Source organism: Larus michahellis, chromosome 8, assembly GCF_964199755.1.
Source record: "Larus michahellis chromosome 8, bLarMic1.1, whole genome shotgun sequence".
Classification (NCBI taxonomy): Eukaryota; Metazoa; Chordata; class Aves; order Charadriiformes; family Laridae; genus Larus; species Larus michahellis.
The window spans coordinates 8,067,871-8,085,875 of NC_133903.1; the positions used below are offsets into that span (position 1 = coordinate 8,067,871).

At 56.5% G+C, this 18,005-nt stretch overlaps 1 protein-coding gene across 8 annotated transcripts in view; it reads left to right on the forward strand.

The window, feature by feature from the left end:
* Positions 1–18,005, forward strand: part of TNRC6A (trinucleotide repeat containing adaptor 6A) — a 107,085-nt gene that overhangs the window by 10,660 nt on the left and 78,420 nt on the right. For 6 of the 8 annotated variants that reach the window (XM_074598922.1, XM_074598908.1, XM_074598909.1 and 3 more), the window contains one exon: positions 17,337–17,410. In XM_074598922.1, the coding sequence (XP_074455023.1) occupies positions 17,337–17,410 (74 nt within the window). Of the gene's footprint in view, positions 1–2,036; positions 2,320–11,567; positions 11,606–17,336; positions 17,411–18,005 lie in introns of those variants that run through there. The other 2 variants (XM_074598915.1, XM_074598919.1) reach the window with 2 other exon arrangements.

The window sequence follows — 18,005 nt, forward strand, 5'->3', positions numbered from 1 at the left end:
CGGCCAATGGGCCAAGGCTGGCACCGCACACAGAGCCAGCCTGTGGGCACCAAGAGCTGCAAGTTGCCTGATCCCAGTGGATTTCCACCCGTTTTGCCTCCTTGGAGGAGGGTGGTGCTGGCACTGATCCCCTGCCCATCAGCAGAGTGGAAGAGTCTCCTCTTGCACCAGCCCAGAGCCCTCGTGATGCTCAGGGAACCGCAGCCAGCACCGGTTTACGGCAGCGGCACACGCCAAATTAACCAACCGAACCGAGCACGCCCCGCCATGGAAATGAGCCACCGGCCCCCTCATGCGTGGCGAGGTGCCGGCACAGCCACCGGCGCTCTGCCCACACCCGGGGCCAGCAGCATGCCGGGAGTGGGAGCCGCGGCCACCCGGAGCCACCGGCCCCCCTGCCACGCAGGCAGCTGATTTAATACGAAATGAAAATTGGGTTTGTTTTTCTCTTCCCCCACCCCCCCCTTTTCCTCCGGCGTGTGGCCAATGGAGTGTTCCCTCGCCGCGGTTCGTTAGAGCCCAGCAGCGCCGCAGCCACCCCTTCCCAGCGGCTGCCGTGTGCCGGGAATGCCAATGAAGCTGCCGGCACGCTGCGCCCAGCAAACTGCGGAGCGTGTTTGTCCTGAATGCAGAATAATTAATGGTTTAGGGGAATCAAGTGAATTACGTTGGAGCTGTTGCCCAATTAGTTAAACTAATTGCGAAGTAAGGAGGGCTACCAGGGACCCGGCGCCCCGTGGCAGCCACGGTGTCCCCGTCGGCACACGGACCCAGCCCCACCGCAGGAACGGGGCCATACCCAAATCCTCTCTGCAGAGCCGAGGTGTCCGTTTTTGCTGTACTGCTAGAAAATTAGGGAAAATTTTCTTATTTATAATTATTCTTATATATTCTTATATATTCTCTATATTCTTATATATTCCCCATATTCTTATTTATGATTATTCATTTATACTGATATAATAAGGAAAAATTTCTCATTTATTTATCTGGTTTGCGTTTCTGCGTGCGCGCAGAGCTAGATTTTTAACTTCAGCCCATCAGTGCGGGGCTGTGGCTGGTTCGTAACCCCGTCCTTTTCCCTGATGTCGCGTCCCCTGTCGTCAGGCCTGGCCCCGGCGGGCGGTCGCGGTCCCTGCATCCTGTCCCCTCTGTGCTGGGGATGTCGCGATATTGCTGTCCTTGCCGATAATGTGAGCAGCCCCCTCCGGTCCCGCAGGCATCGAGGGGGGGAGGTCGTGTAAGGCGAGGGGGGGGACTGATTTGTGGGATCACAGAAACGGACGTGCCCTCTTACTTTCTGCTCGAAATCGAGAAAATTTCAAACAACGCAAAATTCTTCACTTAATATGGCAGGAATAAGCCTTCCGAAGCTTCCTGATGCTAATTCTGGCTGGGAAAAAACATACATTTATATATGTATTTTTATATATACATGTATAGGTGTGTGTGTATATATAAATACAAATATATATGGGTTTATACACATATGGAAGGGTGGGGGAGCGCCCTGCGTGCCGCGATGCCGCCGGGCTGCAGGGACCAGCCCTGGCCTTTGTCCGGGCGGGAGCTCATTGAGTTATGCTTCTCCCTCCCCCCCCGCCCCCCCCGTATTCGCTGTGACAGATTACAGCTTGATAGAGCCCCAAACACCGAATAGCAACAGAGGCGTCAATTTAGTTATTAACAAAGGCTGGTATTCAAATGGCGCTGGCACGGCTCCAAGGCGCAGGAGCTTATGAGGAGCGCGGAGGGTGTATTAAATATTCATCGAAATCTTGGCATTTCGTTCCCATCTCTCGCTCTCCCGCTCCCCCCACCTCCCTCACGGCCCCCCGCCCCGAAATTATTTGGTTCTAAAGGTTAGAAGCCTACTTCAAAAATTAATTATTTCATTAACCCGTTATAAATTAGATTTTTTTTTTTTTTTTTTTTTTTTTTTTTTACAACTAAGTTGGTTTTTTTTTTACGGTCGACGCCAAATGGGTTGTAGTGGCGCTTCACCAGGTTTGCTCGTCACGTGAGCCCTGACCCCGGGCACGTGACAGTGCCGACCGATGCTCACGGCAGCATGTGACCCTAAATGCTACGTGAGCTCGGGGTGGGGGGGGTGGGGAGGAAGGGGGGGAAAAAAAAAAGAAAGAAAAAAAAAAAAGATTTAAATACAAAAATATAAGCAGGTCTGTCTCCTGCCTTCACCTGCCCTGCTGTGGTTGAGCCGTACCTGCCGCCCGGAGACCGGCGGGCGCGGGGAGCTCCGTGCTGCCGCCGCGCTGCGAAAGCCTGCCCTCCTAATTTGGCACCACGGCTCCCCATTTGGTAAGTTAACAGATCCTTCCAGCAATTAATTGGCGCGGCTCTGCTCATTAGCATGCAGGGCGCGCGAGCGGGCGCTCCGCCGCGTGCAACCTCATGCCACCGCGGTTCCGCGGCACCCGCTCGCCAGCCCCCGATGGATCGCGGCCATTGCCCTCCGTGGGGGGCTTGGGGGGTCACACATGGGCTCGCCAGCGCATGTCACTGTCCCCATCCTCCTGCCCAGCACATCCCGACACCCCGCCAAAATCGCGATGCTCCACAAAGGGCTCCTCGCAGGCTGGGGGTCAGGGCACCCCGCGGCCGCTGGTTTTTGCTGCCGCCGTGCTGGGATTTGAGAAAAATGACGTGTCCTGAGTGGGGTGGGTTTGGGGGGGCTGTTTGCCTTTCCTCCCGCATCCGAGGGGCGGTTGGTGCCGGGTGCTCGCGGCGCTGGTGATCTGCACCCGATGCTGGCTGCTGGTCCCGAAGCGGCGGCTCTCGGACAACACGGGTTTGATTTCGGCCGGTGCCTCGGCGCTCCCCGGCGATGTCCCCAACAGGGGTGGGTGCTGCTGGCTCTCCCCTGCGGAGATGGAACAGGGGATGAATCCGTAATGCCGGGAGCACCGCGCAGCCCCAGGAAGGTGCCGGAGGGAGCCGGCCGGTGGGCGATGCCGGCCGCCTGTCATTAGGATGCAGGTCCATCGCCATCTCCCTGGAGACGATGGGAAAGGAGGGCTGGGTGAATGGGTGTCTGGTACGGCTGGCAGCCGTGCTGGGAAGAGGGCAGCTGCCTGCAGGCGCTGAAGGGCGCGGATGAATTACTGCCCCTGTTCAGGCACAAGCCTTTGTTCCCCGCGCATTGTCAGCGGAGAAACGGGAGGAAAAAAGTAAAATGGCTCAGGCGCAGCGCGCGATGCGGGGCAGACAATGGGCCCAGCCCGGCTCGCAGATCGGACCACGCCGCAGCCGCCGCCGCAGCCACAGTTTTAAGCATCAGTAACCATTTTTATTTTTTTCTCCTTGAACTAATTATCTCCAAAAGCTCTTTTGAGCTGACAGGGAATACGAATTGCCATTCTGGTGTGGTATTGTAAGCATAGTGATCCCATATTTAATACTCGGGGCATTCCCGGGCGATCATTAGCCCCTTTGTGCCGCTGAAGGAAGCCATATGTTTCAGAGACATCTTTAAAGATGCTTGCAGAAACAACAACAAAAAAAAAGGGATTTCTGTGTGTTGCTGAATGCGGCTGCCAATCACCCGGCGTCCCGCGCCGGCTCCCTTGTGCTCGCCTGGAATGCGAGGCGGCGGCGGCGGCTTCGGTAAATACGGGCTGGTGTTTGTAGTCGGGATTTGCCGTCTGGGGGAATGAGCTATGCAAGCTTTTAATTGGCACCAGTGTCCGCCCTGCCCCTTTCTCACATTTTGCCGGCTCTCCCAAGTCTAACTCTTTTTTTTTAATTCCATCACGAGCAAGCGGCTTCCACGGCGTCGCTGCTTGAGAACAATTTTTCTCTGCTGCTCATACGGATTTTTTTTTTATTTTTTTTTTTTGACTTGCAGCCAGCTGTCCCCATGAACCCGCACTTAAACAAACAAACAAGTGACCCGGGCCCTGCCGCACCGTGCCATCCCCCGCCTCATTTCTCCAGCTGTCCCCGTAGCAGTTTGCACAGACCCTGTGTTTTTATTCCGTTTAATTGGCTCCCTAATAGCTTCACGGCAAGCAATTCTGCTCCCATCAAAACCTGCTCATGTGAACGTTCCCCTGTGGTACGAAGGAGATAAGTAATGAGGAAAATTGATCCCTGTCAGCTGCACGGGCCCCGGTGCCGGTGTGCGTGGCATGGCCAGGGTGGCGCGGCTGGCTGTGTCCCCGCTGTCTGCCGGCACGGGGGGTGCGACGGGCTGCCGAGAGCCATGTTTTCAGGGAAATAGCCCGGGCTGCGCTTGCTGCGAGGACCACGAGGCTGCTGCCACCAGCCCCGCAAAAAGGAGATGATGTGTGAAGTCGTGTTCAGGTGGTTTTTGGTTTACAAGGGGTCCCGGGGACTCCGGCTGGGGCAGCAGGCAGCTGTGCCGCGGGGAGCCCTGTGCCAGGGCTGCGGGGGGCTGCAGACCCCGTGCTCAGGTGACAGCCCGTGTGTCTCCCCGCGGGGCACCTCGGGCTCACCTGCAACTGGAGATCAGGAGCTGGTTACCGGGGTCCCTTACGCAGTGTGACCGAGAGGACGTGGTGGAAGCCCCAGGCCAGCTTGGTGTCCCCCCACGTGCCGTGCGAAGCGCACAGCCCCCCGTGCTGCACGCCCACAGCCTGGCGCGCACATTATGAGCGTCCTCTGTGCTCTCGCTGCTGGTCTCACCACGCCGGTACCTGCGGACGTGGCTCCTGGCAGGTGCCAGGACCTCGGCATCGCCTCTCGGCTGGGCGTCTCAGGGGGCAAGACCACCCCTGGGTGCAAACCTCCCACTGTGCTGTCCGGCAAGTGGGGTGGCCGAATCCCACTGCAGCGGCAGCCCAAACTGCAGTCAGACACCAGAGCCATGGGCTGGTGGGTCTTCCTCAGCCCCCCATGCAGGATGGCTTCCTCTCTCTCCTCATCGTCCCCCTCCCAGCTCTGGGGCTGTCAGGGGGGGCTGGCAGCGAAGCCCCTCTAGCTGGGGCCAGATCTTGCACTCTGGGCTCTGCTCAGGGCTGTGCCCAGCTCCCCAGGGAGGACGGAAGCTTTTCTTTCAGGCTTTATTGCTGCCTTCCAGAGCGGTTCTCATGCAGATTACTCTCCCAAGGAGCTCAGAGATCCGTAGATCAGAAGAGATGCCCCATGCAAGTGGAGACCCTTCAGAAGCCGCCAGGGACCTTCCCCCAGGACCAGGGGGGACCTTTCCCCAGGACCTTCCCGACTGTTACGCTCCAGTTTGCCCAGGCACTCCATCCACACAGATCTTGTGCAGCACGGGTCCCGCACCCGGCTCTTCTTCTGAGTTTGCTTCATAACTGTGGGTGCTGCCAACGTTAAATGTTCAAACACGAGAGCTGAAACCCTGCAGGACACCAGAACTCTGCCCAGAGACCCAGGACCTATCTGGGCACTGGAGTTTCCCAACCCTTGCAAAACCCAGGTGGCTCCATCCGGGGAGCCGGGCACAGCCCAGCGCCAAGAGAGGCAGGAGCCAGTGGAGAGCAGCCCTCTATTCTTAATAGCACGAGCAATTAAGAATTAATTCACCAAAGGCTGTTAACAAATGGTCAGTAATTAAGACGGCCACCAACAAACGGGGAGTTTGCTGCATGCAGCCCCCTGGTGAGGCTGTCAGGGGGGGTCAGGGTGAGCGGGAGGTGCCCCTGCGATGTGTGTCCTGCTGCGGCAGGCGTGCAGAGGTGCTTTTGGGGTGCTGGCATGGGGGAAGGAGTCTGTGGGGTAGACAGCCTCACCGCTGCTCATGCCTTGGGAAGCAGGGCCATGGTGGAGGTGGCAGACTCGGCGCAGTCTGTTCAGCTAAAGCTGAATTTTCTCAGGGAGATCCATGCCTGCTGCTTCCCGTCCTATCGACAGGGGACACCAAGAGCAGCTTTTTCCATCCCTCTCTGCAGCAGGTCCTTGTCCATTGCAGAGGGTTGAGCAGCCTTTGGGATAGCAGCCCGTTCTGGGGACAGTTCGTGTGGCCTCTGCCCTCCGCATGGGGCAGGGATGGATGGACGGGACCCCAGCTGGAGCAAGGAGGACCCCCGCCTCAGGAGGAGCTGTGGTGAGAAGAACGGGGTGTGCTGCTGGGGAGACGAGCAGCAGGCAGGAGCAGGGTGCACCAAAGGTGGTTTCACAGCTAAGGATCTGCTGGCACTTCTTGGGCTATGGTTTTATTTCTCCTCCTGCTCCTTTCAACCAAACGAGCACGCTTCACGTGGTTGTTTCTTGCACTCTGTTCCCCATCCTCTGACCACCTTCAGCTCCCCCCTGCCCACCGCCTGGATGTGCACCCTCTGTAGCTGGTTGCGGTGTGGTGGGGTGCTGAGCTGAGCAGGAAGGCAGAGCTCCACGGGAGCGCATCCCGCTGTGCCTGCCTGAGCCCCGGGTGTTTGTGACCACCAGAGCCCTCTGACGGGCTCTTGCTTCGTCCCCCAGTCCAGCAGCCAGCTTGGCTGCTCTTTGAAAGGGCCCCCCGGGCCGGAGGGCTACCTCCCATCGAGTGTGGCAGTGGGCTGGAGGGTGAGGACCGTGCCGGGGTCGCTGGTTGAGGCTGCCGGCGAGAAGCCCAGCCCTGGTGGGGTCGTGGTGATGCCGCAGGGTGGCTGCGTGGGGCACCCGCGTGTGTGTGTGCGCGCGCGCCAGGGTGAGCCATGATTCCTAGTGCCTGGAGCCGTGTCTGTACCGAGCTCCAGTGCTGCCACCCCTGTGTCCTCACGGGGACGGCCGAGGCTCAGAAGAGGCCAGTGCAGAAAAACCTCAAGTGTCTGGGAAATGTGTGTGAGGAGCCGTGGAGCCCACCCAAGAGCAGCTCCTGGGGTGGGGGGAGCAGCCGCCCCCCTCGCAGGCTTTGCGCTGCTGGGGGAAGAGGGGACCCACAGGACGGGGCTCGTGGCAGCACCGCCGGTGGCTCCGGGGGATGCGGGGAGAGCTGGGGCAGGGTGAGCTCTGCAGGCACCCTGTGCCCAGCTCCCTAGGGAATGCCGCTGCCCGGCATAGACGGGGCTCGGCCAGGGTGTCCGCTCTGGCCACCAGCCATGAAAGGCCCCACTTTCTAAAGCTCAGCCTGAGCACGCGGCGTGGGATTGTCTCCGTGGGCTTTCTGTTTGCTTCTGTTACAGGTTTACATCCATCCTTCCCTTGTGCCGGATTAAAACTCAGGGATCCATTTCTTCCCGGTAGGCAACGCCACATGGTGTAGGAATGGATTTAAACCTACGTGGGTGAAGGTCATCCACGGTCCCGTTAGAGGAGCGTCCCTGTCCCCCCGGCGCTGAGCTCTGCCGCTGCCCAGTGTGTTCCCCTGCAGTGCCCCAACCCCTCCAAGCACCTTCTGTCTTGTTTTAAGCAACAACCTGCCCCACAGCCCCTGCCAGGCCCCTTGACATCCCTTGGGAGCCACAAGAATGGCCCCACATCCTCTGCCTCCAGACTCCCCCACGGCTTCCCACCAGACGGGGGGAGGCAGCCAGATCCGGACCCTCATCTCCAAGTGTCCCCCGTCGGCTTCACCTGATCTCTGGGTTCCCCATCAAACAGCCAGCACACGAGGCAGAGCTCTCCGTCTTGATTTAATAAGTATCTGGAAATGTCATAAAAGACGTGATAATAAAATATCAGATGCAGGAAAATGACTAGCCAAAAGGCATTTTAAAAAGGGAAGAGTGTAAACGTAGTAGATTAAGACACTAATTCCCATCCCTTGTATGTTCTCCATCTTTCCTGTATCTTGACAGACAGGAATAAATGCCCCCTCTTCCCGCGAAGCACTATCTGCCTCTCCTGGCTGTATTGTAACCACGGGGTGCCCACAGCTGTAACAGCCCATTTATTCTCAAGATTTGATGCTTTATCACTTTCAAAGGAGTGGCTCAGCTAGTTCATCATGCATTCCCACTGCAAGCACTTACACTTAAAGGGCAGATAGAGATTCTGATGGTAATACCTAAATTTGATTTTCGATGCTCTGAAGTATCTCCGCAAATTAAAGACCTGCGGTTGTGCCTTTGCTTAGCCCATGCAACAAGGCAACAGGAACAAAGACAAAAAACAAAATGAAAAATTAGTTCACGTGAGTTCGGAGGAGCCAGAGGGTCCTTCTGTAATTCGGGCTCTGTGAAAGTAAGAGCAGCGGGTTGTTGGTTTGTTGTTTGTTTTTTTTTTCTTGTAAATGTAGCTTTGAACCAAATTAAATGCCAGTAAATTCCCAAGCCCAACACCAGTGCAATAAAGACAGGAGCCAGATCAGCAGCTAAGTGATGGATGTGTTAATGTTTTAATAGGCCAACCACCTCATAAATAATTTGCTCAGTTCTAAGAGTAATTGACCTGGTCACAGTGGTAATAAAGGGCTGTCCCCTGGGCTCTTGTTCAAAGGTTCAGCAAACCCTTCCAGAGAAAGTCTTAAGTGGCTTTTAACAATATATATTTTATATTGTTACAGTCTGGTAGCCTGCTAATTCCGCAGTCAGTGCAAACACCGTCAGTTCATCTCCGTGGATATTTCAATTAAAAAAAAAAAAATAGAAATGGTAACGGAGAGTGGTTTTTGCCAGGTGAGCGCTTTGTTTGCTCTCCGGTGAGCGGCGACCTGCGTGCGGAGCATCGCTCCGCGGAGCACGGCTCGGTGAGGAGGGACCGATCCCGCGGCGGTGCCCGGCACAGGGGTGCGATGGTGGGCGGCCGGGCTGGGGGTGGCTTCATGGGAACTCACCCGCTGCAGCCAGGCCACCAGGGATGGGTCTGCGGCCACTGCCACCGGCTGTCCCAGGCAGCAGGAGCAGACGGAGCCCAGCCCGGGGACGGGGCTCTCCCAGGGTGTTCCTCTCGCGTACTGGGTATGCTGCTTGTGTACTCTTTTATATTGTTTTTCCCTCTTGCGTACTGTATATTTTGCTTGTGTGGTGGATATTCCTGTGGCATAGTGGGCATTCCTGTCATTTACTGGATATTCCTCTCGTGTACTGGGTATTCCTCTCCTATACTGGGTATTCCCGTGGCACGCTGTGTACCACTTCCCAGTGCTGGCACTGGGAGCAGCTTTACCTCGGCCAGGGCAGGGCTGCTTTAGCATTAGGATTTCTAACCTTTGCTGTCGCGGGGGTCAGGCAGTTCTTGGCATCTGCAACTCTACCCAGAGGCGTAGTGTATTTCTTTGGTTTTTTTTTTTTTTTTTTGCATCGTTAATTCGGCGTTAACATCCCTCCGCTGCATCCTGGCAGGCCCGTGTTGTTTTGACCGCGTGGTGCTGCGGGATTTGTCCCACCAACCGCTTTGCTGTGTCTGTGGGATGGGCCAACGTGGTCGCGTTTCTGTAGCTGCAAATAAGGAAAACACCAAACACCGGCGTCATTTGTCAAATAAAATCAACGGCAGACATCTCCAGCATTGCACCTCCAGTACGAGGACGTAATTAAGTTTGAGACAGTGAGGAAATGCCCCCGTTTTGGAGGGCAGATCACCGACCACCTGGCTGCATGGGGAGGTTTGTTCGCTGGTCCGGCAGCGCAGGGCTCGTGGTGACAGGCTGGAGTGTCCATCCTCATCGCTGACTCCCGGCTGGTCCTTTGCTCTGATGGGAAGATGCGGCCGAGGGGGAGGAGGGACCCCCCCAGCTGTGGCTGCTCTCGGCGGTGCCAGCCCTGACCCACAGCCCCACGGTGCTTCACGTGCCTTGTCGGGGATGACTTTTCAATGCGATGTAAAACACCCCTGGCTATTCTGTCTGCCTGGGATCGCTGCTGCAGGCACCCAAACAGAGACGGGCAGGGTGGCCCATTCGTCCCCGCCGCGCACACCGGCATAAATCGCTGTTTCTCAGGTCCAATAACCAAAGCGAACTGTGCCGCCTGTAAAACACCATTGTGGTCAAACATCCCACTGCTCCGCACCGGTTCCATGTGGCAGGGCCGAGTCATTTCATGCAATTAAAGCTGCAGTCGTTAGCACTGGAGGTGCTGCTTTAGGGGTGCAGGAGCTACTGGTGTTCCCCAGCAGACCCCAGCCCTCAGGAGGCTCCTGTGCCCCTGGATGGCTCCGTACTCACCTGGGATGCTGGTCTGTGTGGAGAGGAGCCAGCTGGGAAGACTCACTGGGACGAAGGCTTGTGAAGATTGCGGCTGCCATGGCCAGGGAAGCGGCTGGAGGAGTTCTGGGGTGCCCTGGAGCATGGTCGCTGGGCAGCCATGAGCACGGGAGGCTGGTGGTCCCTGGTTTCTGCGGTGGGCACAGCGGGTACCGCAGCAGCAGCCTCTCTGCAGGGATGGGGCTTCAATGGAAAGAGGCGTTTTACCTGCCCGGCGCTGCCTCTGCGGGTGATGCTCCTTGCAAGGTGCCCTGGCCAGGGCCAATATTTGATTAACTGGGAGAGGAAGCGCCCATGGCCGGGGGCCTGTGGGGACACCGGTGAGGAAGAGCGGGCTGGCAGGATCGTTCACAGGCTCGCAGTGTCTGGGGGAAATGGAAGCCCCCCGTGAGCGTGGGCTGGCAGGCAGGGTGCGGGTGCTGGCAGTCCGGCAGTACCCGGCTTGGAAAAGTGGCCAGTGGCCAAAAGGGCCAAGAGGGAAAAGGGTGTTTACTACTGTGGCTTCGCATATTTATTTTTCCAGCTGCTGGCAGTGCTCTGCACCCGCTCTCCTGCCGTCAGTGGTGGTGAAGCACCTCCCTCCCCGGCAGCCGTGGGCACGAGCAGCGCCGCTGTGCCGAGTTGGCAGAATTCCTGCCTGGGAGCCCACCAGCCGTGGTGCGGAGATTGGCACTGTGCTCTGCCCTCTGCTTCTCTGCAGGGACTGTGAGCTGGACGTGCCTGCGCCGGGGCTCCCCAGGGCTGTGGGATGCCTCCGTGCCAGCGGCGGAGCCCAGGATCTCCCGGCTGTGGCATCCCCTCGCCAGAAGCATCTTTCCTTCTGAACGTCTCTTCTCCTGCCCTCCTGCCCGCGCAGCCTCATCCCAATCATCAGAGGCAAATGTGGCTGTAATGAAAAGTAAATTTAATATCCTTGCCCCTATTTTTGTAAATTAGTATAACCGTCAGCTACAGAATAAATGACACCTAATTGCTGTTCGGGGAAGTTCACGCAGAAGTGCTTAGCTGTGAGGTGATCATAGGGAAGCGCCATCAATGACGGAAAATGAACAAGATGCCGGCTGTAGGAAACTGTAATTACAGAGGACTGACATACTGTGAGCTGTTTATGATAATGAAGTGGTGCATCAAATCAAATTAACCTTAGTTATTTAACACAGAATGCACCGAGGACTTGTATCAGCAGATGCTAAATCCAAAACCGGAGCCGGTCGCTGAAGTCAGAAAAGCGGCTCAAATGCAGACACCGGCGGTCGCTTTTATTTAAGATAGGTTTTGTGAGCGGCCGCTGCGGCGTGCCGGGGCAGCGGGGCTGCGCGATGGCAAAGGCTAACGCCGGCAGTGAGCCGGCAGAGCTGCTGCCGGCAGCCCGGGGAGCCGCGGTGCTGCCGGGGAGCCCCGCTGCCGCCTGCCTCTTGGCGGGGAAGAGCCCGCGGTGGCACCGCTGAGCCCCCGTGCCCCCCGCCATGCGCCCCTCGTTCTGCGCTGCGCTGATGGCCCCGTGCTCGCTTGCGGCTGGAGCGGAGCCAAGGCAAGGTCGGTATTCCCACCCCGGGAGGAGGTAACGAAAGCCGGGGGGTGTGTGTGTGTTTTTTCTCTCAGTCCAGCGGGGTCTGGCTGCGGGGCAGCAGGATGCTCCCCTGCCCGGTGTGCCGGGCACGCCGCCGGCCACTCCGCGTTTTAGGGCAAAGGATGCAAGTGCCGCTGTGCTCTTGTAAAAGGGTTTCATTTGCCCGTCTCTCCTCCCCACGAAAGCTGCGGTGCTCGCTGGAGGAGCGTTCCCGTCGGGATCCCTTCGCACTGACGGGTGAGTAACCTTTCAAATTAGCCCAAACGCTCCGTTAAAGATTAATGAGCTTTCTAAACAAGGGTCCCTTCTGTGCGCCGGGCTGTTTGCAGCGCTGCCACATTCCTCCCCACCGGAGGAAGGGATTGCCGTGCAGCAGCCAGGGATCTGCCGTGCCGGAGATGCCGGCACAAGCTCAGCTGGGCCGGGGGGCTCCCAAGAGCACCGTGGCGAGGGGCAAAGGGGCAAACAGGCTTTATGACAGCGGTTCTGTAAATAACATTGAAAGGCTGGTTGTGTCAGCAGTGTTTCTTTGGTGAAAGGGAGGAGGTAGGAGAGCCGGCCCCGGGGCGGCAGGGATGCTGGCCGGGCTCTGGTGGCTCAGATTGGCTGATTATGGCTTTGCAAGGCAGGAGAGGTTGATGCAGGCAGGGATGGGGGCTGGTGAGCAGGGCACGGCACTGCAGCGGGCAACTGCCTGCGGGCACAGCTCAGCCACACACTGCCAGGGCAGAACCAAAGGGTGAGAAAAGAAACCAGCTTGAATAAAACGCCTCTTGCCCTGGCTCGTGGTGTCCGTGTCCTGCTGGCCTGCTGGCTTTCCGAGTACCTGGTCTGCTCCTGAACATTTCGTTAAGTGTTGCTTTGACTTGGTTTGTATTAGAAAATATTTGCTCAGTGCCCTGCGTGCCTGCGGGGGCCTGTGGGGAGCCGAGTCCCTCCTCAGGGAAAGGATTCCTCTGCAGGAATTCCCACTTGTTGGGAAAACGCAAACTGCATCTCCAGCGAAAGGCTTTCCTCTGTGTAATTCAAGGAGCTTGATGGATTTTTGGAGTAGCTGCAGTCAGATTAACCCCGAGTTATGTTTCTGCATATCTTTCTGTTTATTGTTGTTTTTTTTTTTAAAATGTACTATTGTCTTTTTTTGCTGTCCAGCGAGAACAACTTTCATCCACACGCACAGCCCAGCACAAGCACAGGTGCTCAAACGGGCAGCAAAGGGCCGAGCAGGCAGTTCATAGAAGAAGGTGACACCACAGCGGCCCTTTGGGGGGACAGACAGCCATTGCCCAAACGCTCCCCCCAGCACGAGTCGGGGCTGGGTGTGTGGGGGCCAGGCGGGCACCAGCGCCAGGAAACCGACTGCCTGGCATGGATGCCCTGCCGGAGTGCGGGATCCTGCCCGACATCGGGTACTGTGGCGCTGGGCTGCACTGGCACTTCTCTCCCAGCCCTCTGATCTCCGGCCCTGTACTGGCAGCTCCCCTGTGGATAAATTAGCACCCCAGGTGTCATCCCAATCATTCCTCCTCTAATGCTGGCTTTGAGTCCTGGTTTGCGGCGGAGGGCGCCGGCTTTTGTGGTTATGAGTTCATTTTGCTTCTTCCCATCAATATGAAAATGCCTTGCGAGTCCTGAGAGTTAATCACTATTGTACAGGAATAAAGAGGGGAGATTTTCTCTAATCCCCTTTAAATGGCCTCCAAATGAGGGCTCGAACAAAGATGACTAATGACAGACATGATTAAACTAATTTAGTAGGTGAAGCTTTGATGGGAGCCCTCCCAAGCCCAGGTATAGCCTTGGGGGACTGCGCACTGACTCTCTGTGCTGCAAAGGCAGACCTCCTTGCTGACATACTTGAATTAAGCAAACTGATTATTTTTTGCTTTGTTTTGACCAGCGGATTCCCTTTTTTTTTAATCAGAAATATTTCTGTATTTTTTTCTACAAACCTTTTACTTAGCACTGCCAAATATAATCTCACTAATGGGATGCTAAATCCAGATTCACTTAATAGCCAGCTACATCCTTCATACCTTATCCAGTACCGCTCATCAAAGGGTTCCCTCTGAAACGTGCATTTGTCTTTCAAGAACTGATAACAGTAATGAAATATAAAGTCAGTGAAATATGTCTGAGGACGTCTCGAAAGAAGATGCACTCGGTGCTGGCAGCCTGTTGCGGCAGGCTACGGTACCAGGTGCGGGATGGCTGAAATGCGGATAAAGCACGACTGCAGTGCTGTGCCGTGCGGGAGCGGGCGACGAGCGGGCAGAGCCCTGCGGTCCCTGAGCAGGGACAGTGGCCCGCGAGCTCAGGGCAGCACCATGTCTGCCATGCAGCTTTGGGGTGCAAGCTCTCCCCCACCCCCCAGGTGATTTCCTGGCAGAGCAAAAGCCTTGCAAGGCTGGTGTGAGGCCAGGGAAGACACGTGTGAAAGACCAAGATGATGATGGGGGTCTGAATTCAGGCTCCACTTGAACCACCCTTGAGACAACCTCCTTTTGTGGCCCCGGGAAGCTGCCGAGCTTTCCCATGCTCCAGTCCTCCAGCAGGCCATGCTGCTTAGTTTACTGGGTCTGGGGAGCACAAATTAGCTACTGAGATACTTGTAAAAAGTTGAATCTAACCGTTCAAGGCTGCTGTTGTTATTGTTAACACATGCGACTTTCAAAATATCATTGTTATGTCAGGGCGCGAGGATTCCCAGCAGCACTTTTCCCGTACGAAAGGCTTGTATATCCCGGCTGCCGTGCTGCTGTGGAACCGAAGCCACCAGTGACAGTCACTCTGAGGCAGTCAGACAGATTGGCCCGACAAACCACCCCCGTGGCTCGGCAGGGACTCGCATCCCTCCGTGCATCGCTCTTCTGTAATTACTAACTGCTGTTCCCAGCCAGCGCAGCAGGACTCTGCTCAGCCCCGCGCCTCTCCCGCTACCTGGGGTGGCTTTATGTCGGTGATCACCCTTCGTGGTCCCCCTGTGGGCACGGGGCAGGAGTCAGCTTTGGTTGGCAGGTGGCATCAAGGTGGCTTTATTTCGACGTTCACCCTTTTGGGTCTACACGTGGGCACAGGGCAGGAGTCAGCTCCGGCTGGCAGGTGGCATCACCAAGGCTGGGATCTCCTCAACCAGGATCGCCCATGTGCAGCAGGACAGGGGGAATTACACTAATGGGGAATTACATTAATAGGGAATATCTGTGTCAGTATGGAGCACTTCAGGTGGCACTTGCAGCTTCGGTGGTGGAGTCCGGTCGTGTAAACGTGTTTGGCGTGGGGAATGAGATGCGCGGGGTGAGCTGTGTGCTGGGAGCAGCCTCCTGCCCTTGGCGGGGTCAGCAGGACACCCTGCGTCCCCTTTGCCAGGGGAGGGTCAGCAGGAAAGCTCCTCTGCCCGCCGCTGCTGGGCTTCACTGTGTGTCTCTGCCCTGGACTGTCCCCATCACCTCCCCATCAGGTGCAAGTCGCCCTCCAGCCCTCGCCCAGGTGCCTTCCTCAGCCTCGCATTGCTCCTGCTGCCCAGCCCGGCCCCTCCTGCCCCTCTCCTGGCTCCCCTCTGGTGACTTCGGGAATACCCCAGGCTCTGCCACAGTCCCTGAGGACACACGTCTGTCTGCCTCCTTCCTCCTTTAACCCAGAGCATCCCATTCCCTTCTCCCTCTGAGCCACTCTCCCTGTTGCATTAGGGTGACCGCCCTGTCCCTACATGTTCCCGTTGCCTGAATCCCTGTGGGAAGCTGCAGCCTCTCCTCCCTGCTGCTCCTGGATAACGACACCACAATATGCTTTCTCTCACCAACCTGTAATCTGTTCTTACATATAACGAACAGCAGTAGATCCCCTTCTGGGCCTATTAAAATACCAAAACCTGCACAGAGGGAAGTGTAAGGGTGCGCGGGACAAAATCAGGGTGTCCCATCCCTTCCCCACAATATTGGGAGTGATTAATGTGACACTATTGCTGTCCATCTTGCTTTTGTTTAATTATCATTTTTGTATTGTTCGTGTCTCTGGAGACCCGATCTGGCGGGAATGACTTGATGGATTATGTATGAAATCCAGGTCAACACGTCCAAGTATTACTGCCTCATAATTTGCTGCGCCACAGAGGCCAATATAGATGCCTTGTGTTATTAATTATACCAATATATTTTCATGAGTAATGTGATTAATTAGGCTGTATATATTACAGTTGCGGGCCTGTTCTGTTGCTGTGTTTGTTCTTGGATGGAGGTGGCTGGCTTGGAGAGCGGGCAGCGAAATCTGTAGCTTGGACTCGGTCTCGTTCCTTCTCTTCCAGAGCGTTCAGGGGAAAAATACAACTCCATACGCTGCACTTTGTGTGCCAGGGAGCCGCGAGGCAGCGGGGGAGAGGAAAGCAGGGCTGTCTCCAGCCACGGTAGCAGGGCGGTTGGTCCCGGGAAGGGACGGGCGCTGCCAGGGCTCTCCTGGCTGCGGCCGGTCCCTGAGATGCTGCCCAGAGCCGGCTGCCAGGCTGCAGCGTCAGCTCCCGGGGACCAACAAACCCTTGGTGGTGGCAGGACGAGCAGACAGATGATGAATGGGCTGGAGGGGATGAGTCCTGCCCCGGGGATGCCCGCACCATCCCGCGCATGGGGGCAGTTGGGATCACGCCGCCCAGGCTGGCTCCCACCAGCATCTCAGCACCGCCTGGCCTCGCTTTTAGCACTGAGAGAGTGAATTACACTTAAAATAAATCACAGAGACTCGTCTGCTCTCACTGAACTTCTTAAAAAGTTTATCATAGAATTATAGAATCATAGAATGGTTTGGGTTGGAAGGGACCTTAAAGATCATCCAGTGCCACCCCCCGCCCTGGGCAGGGACACCTCCCACCAGACCAGGTGGCTCCAAGCCCCGTCCAGCCTGGCCTTGAACCCCTCCAGGGATGGGGCAGCCACAGCTTCTCTGGGCAACCTGTTCCAGGGGCTCACCACCCTCACAGTCAAGAATTTCTTCCCGATATCTAATCTAAATCTCCCCTCTCTCAGTTTAAAACTGTTGCCCCCCCCGTCCTATCGCTCCACTCCCTGATAACGAGTCCCTCCCCATCTCTGCTGTAGCCCCTTTAGGTACTGGAAGGTCTCCCCGGAGCCTTCCCTTCTCCAGGCTGAACCCCCCCAACTCTCTCAGCCTGTTTTCAGTGTCAATGAAGTTGTTCCTGTAACTCATTTTTATTTTCCTTTACAAGCTCCAAGTACAGGGTCTAAGCCATGCAGAGTGTGGTCGCTCCACCGCTGGCTTATGACACTTGCGGGGCTTGGGTTCACAAAGTGGCTTTAACCCGTCACAGGCGATATCCTGATAAGCTGTTGTCAGTCTGCACGGTGCGAGGACAGGACCAAGAGTTTGCAGCTTTGCTGCGGCATGAAAATATTCAGAGAAAACCAGATTTTTGACAAAAGCAGCGGCCTCCCCAGCTTGCCAGGTGCCTTTGCTCTGTGTCAAGGCTTCAGCCTCCCCCGGCAGCCCGCAACCTGTGTCCCTCCCCGTGTCACAGCCGGCACTGGGACCTGGGAAGTCCGTGGTCCCCCAGCTCATCATCACCGGGCTCTGCCAGGCTTCCACGGGGCCAGAGGAACCTGTGCCGCCTTCTCTGCCTCTCTCTCTCAGAGCTCTGCTCCCGTCATCACAGCGGAGCTGAAACCTCTTCTGTCTTTTGTTTCCATAAAGGTCAAAGAAGAGTCATCGTCCTTTAAGTGCCAAGAAGAGGCCTTCCACCCTCTGGTGCAAGAAGACTTTGAACAGTAAGGCAGCTGCTTTTTTTTTTCCAATGGTTGCTGCTTGATTGCATGTACATTGATTTTACTCCGACCGTTTTTTTCCTTCTTGTCACGAGTTTGATTGCGAGGGTTTGTTTCTTTGCTTTTTCACGTAACTTAACCCTGGCGGTCACACAAACAATCATGTCGTTGATGGGGTATTGTCCTGTTCCCCGCAGTGATGCTTCGAGATCTCGAGTTGCAATTTTCCCATCAAGTTATTCGTTCCGTGGGAATGGCGGGAACCGGGGGAGGGTAGTCCTGGCTTCTCTGGGGCCTCACTCACCCCTCTGAGGGCATCTGGGAGCCTGTCTTGCAAGGGGCAAGGCCTGAATTGCAGCTCCATTGACCGGTGGTCCTGCAAGCAGCCAGCCTGGGGCTCAGGGCAGGTTGGGGGACCCCATTTCTGTGTGGTTTTACTGTCTGAGTGGAAGGGCATGACTTGTGTGCCTCGGGGGACCGAGGACAGGGTGCAGGATCAAACCCGGTGTCATTAAGGTGAGCAGAAGCTGCTCCAGGTGATCCGCTTGCATCCTTGCCTGCCGAGGGAAGCAGGTACTTGATCCCGTTAAAGTTTCTG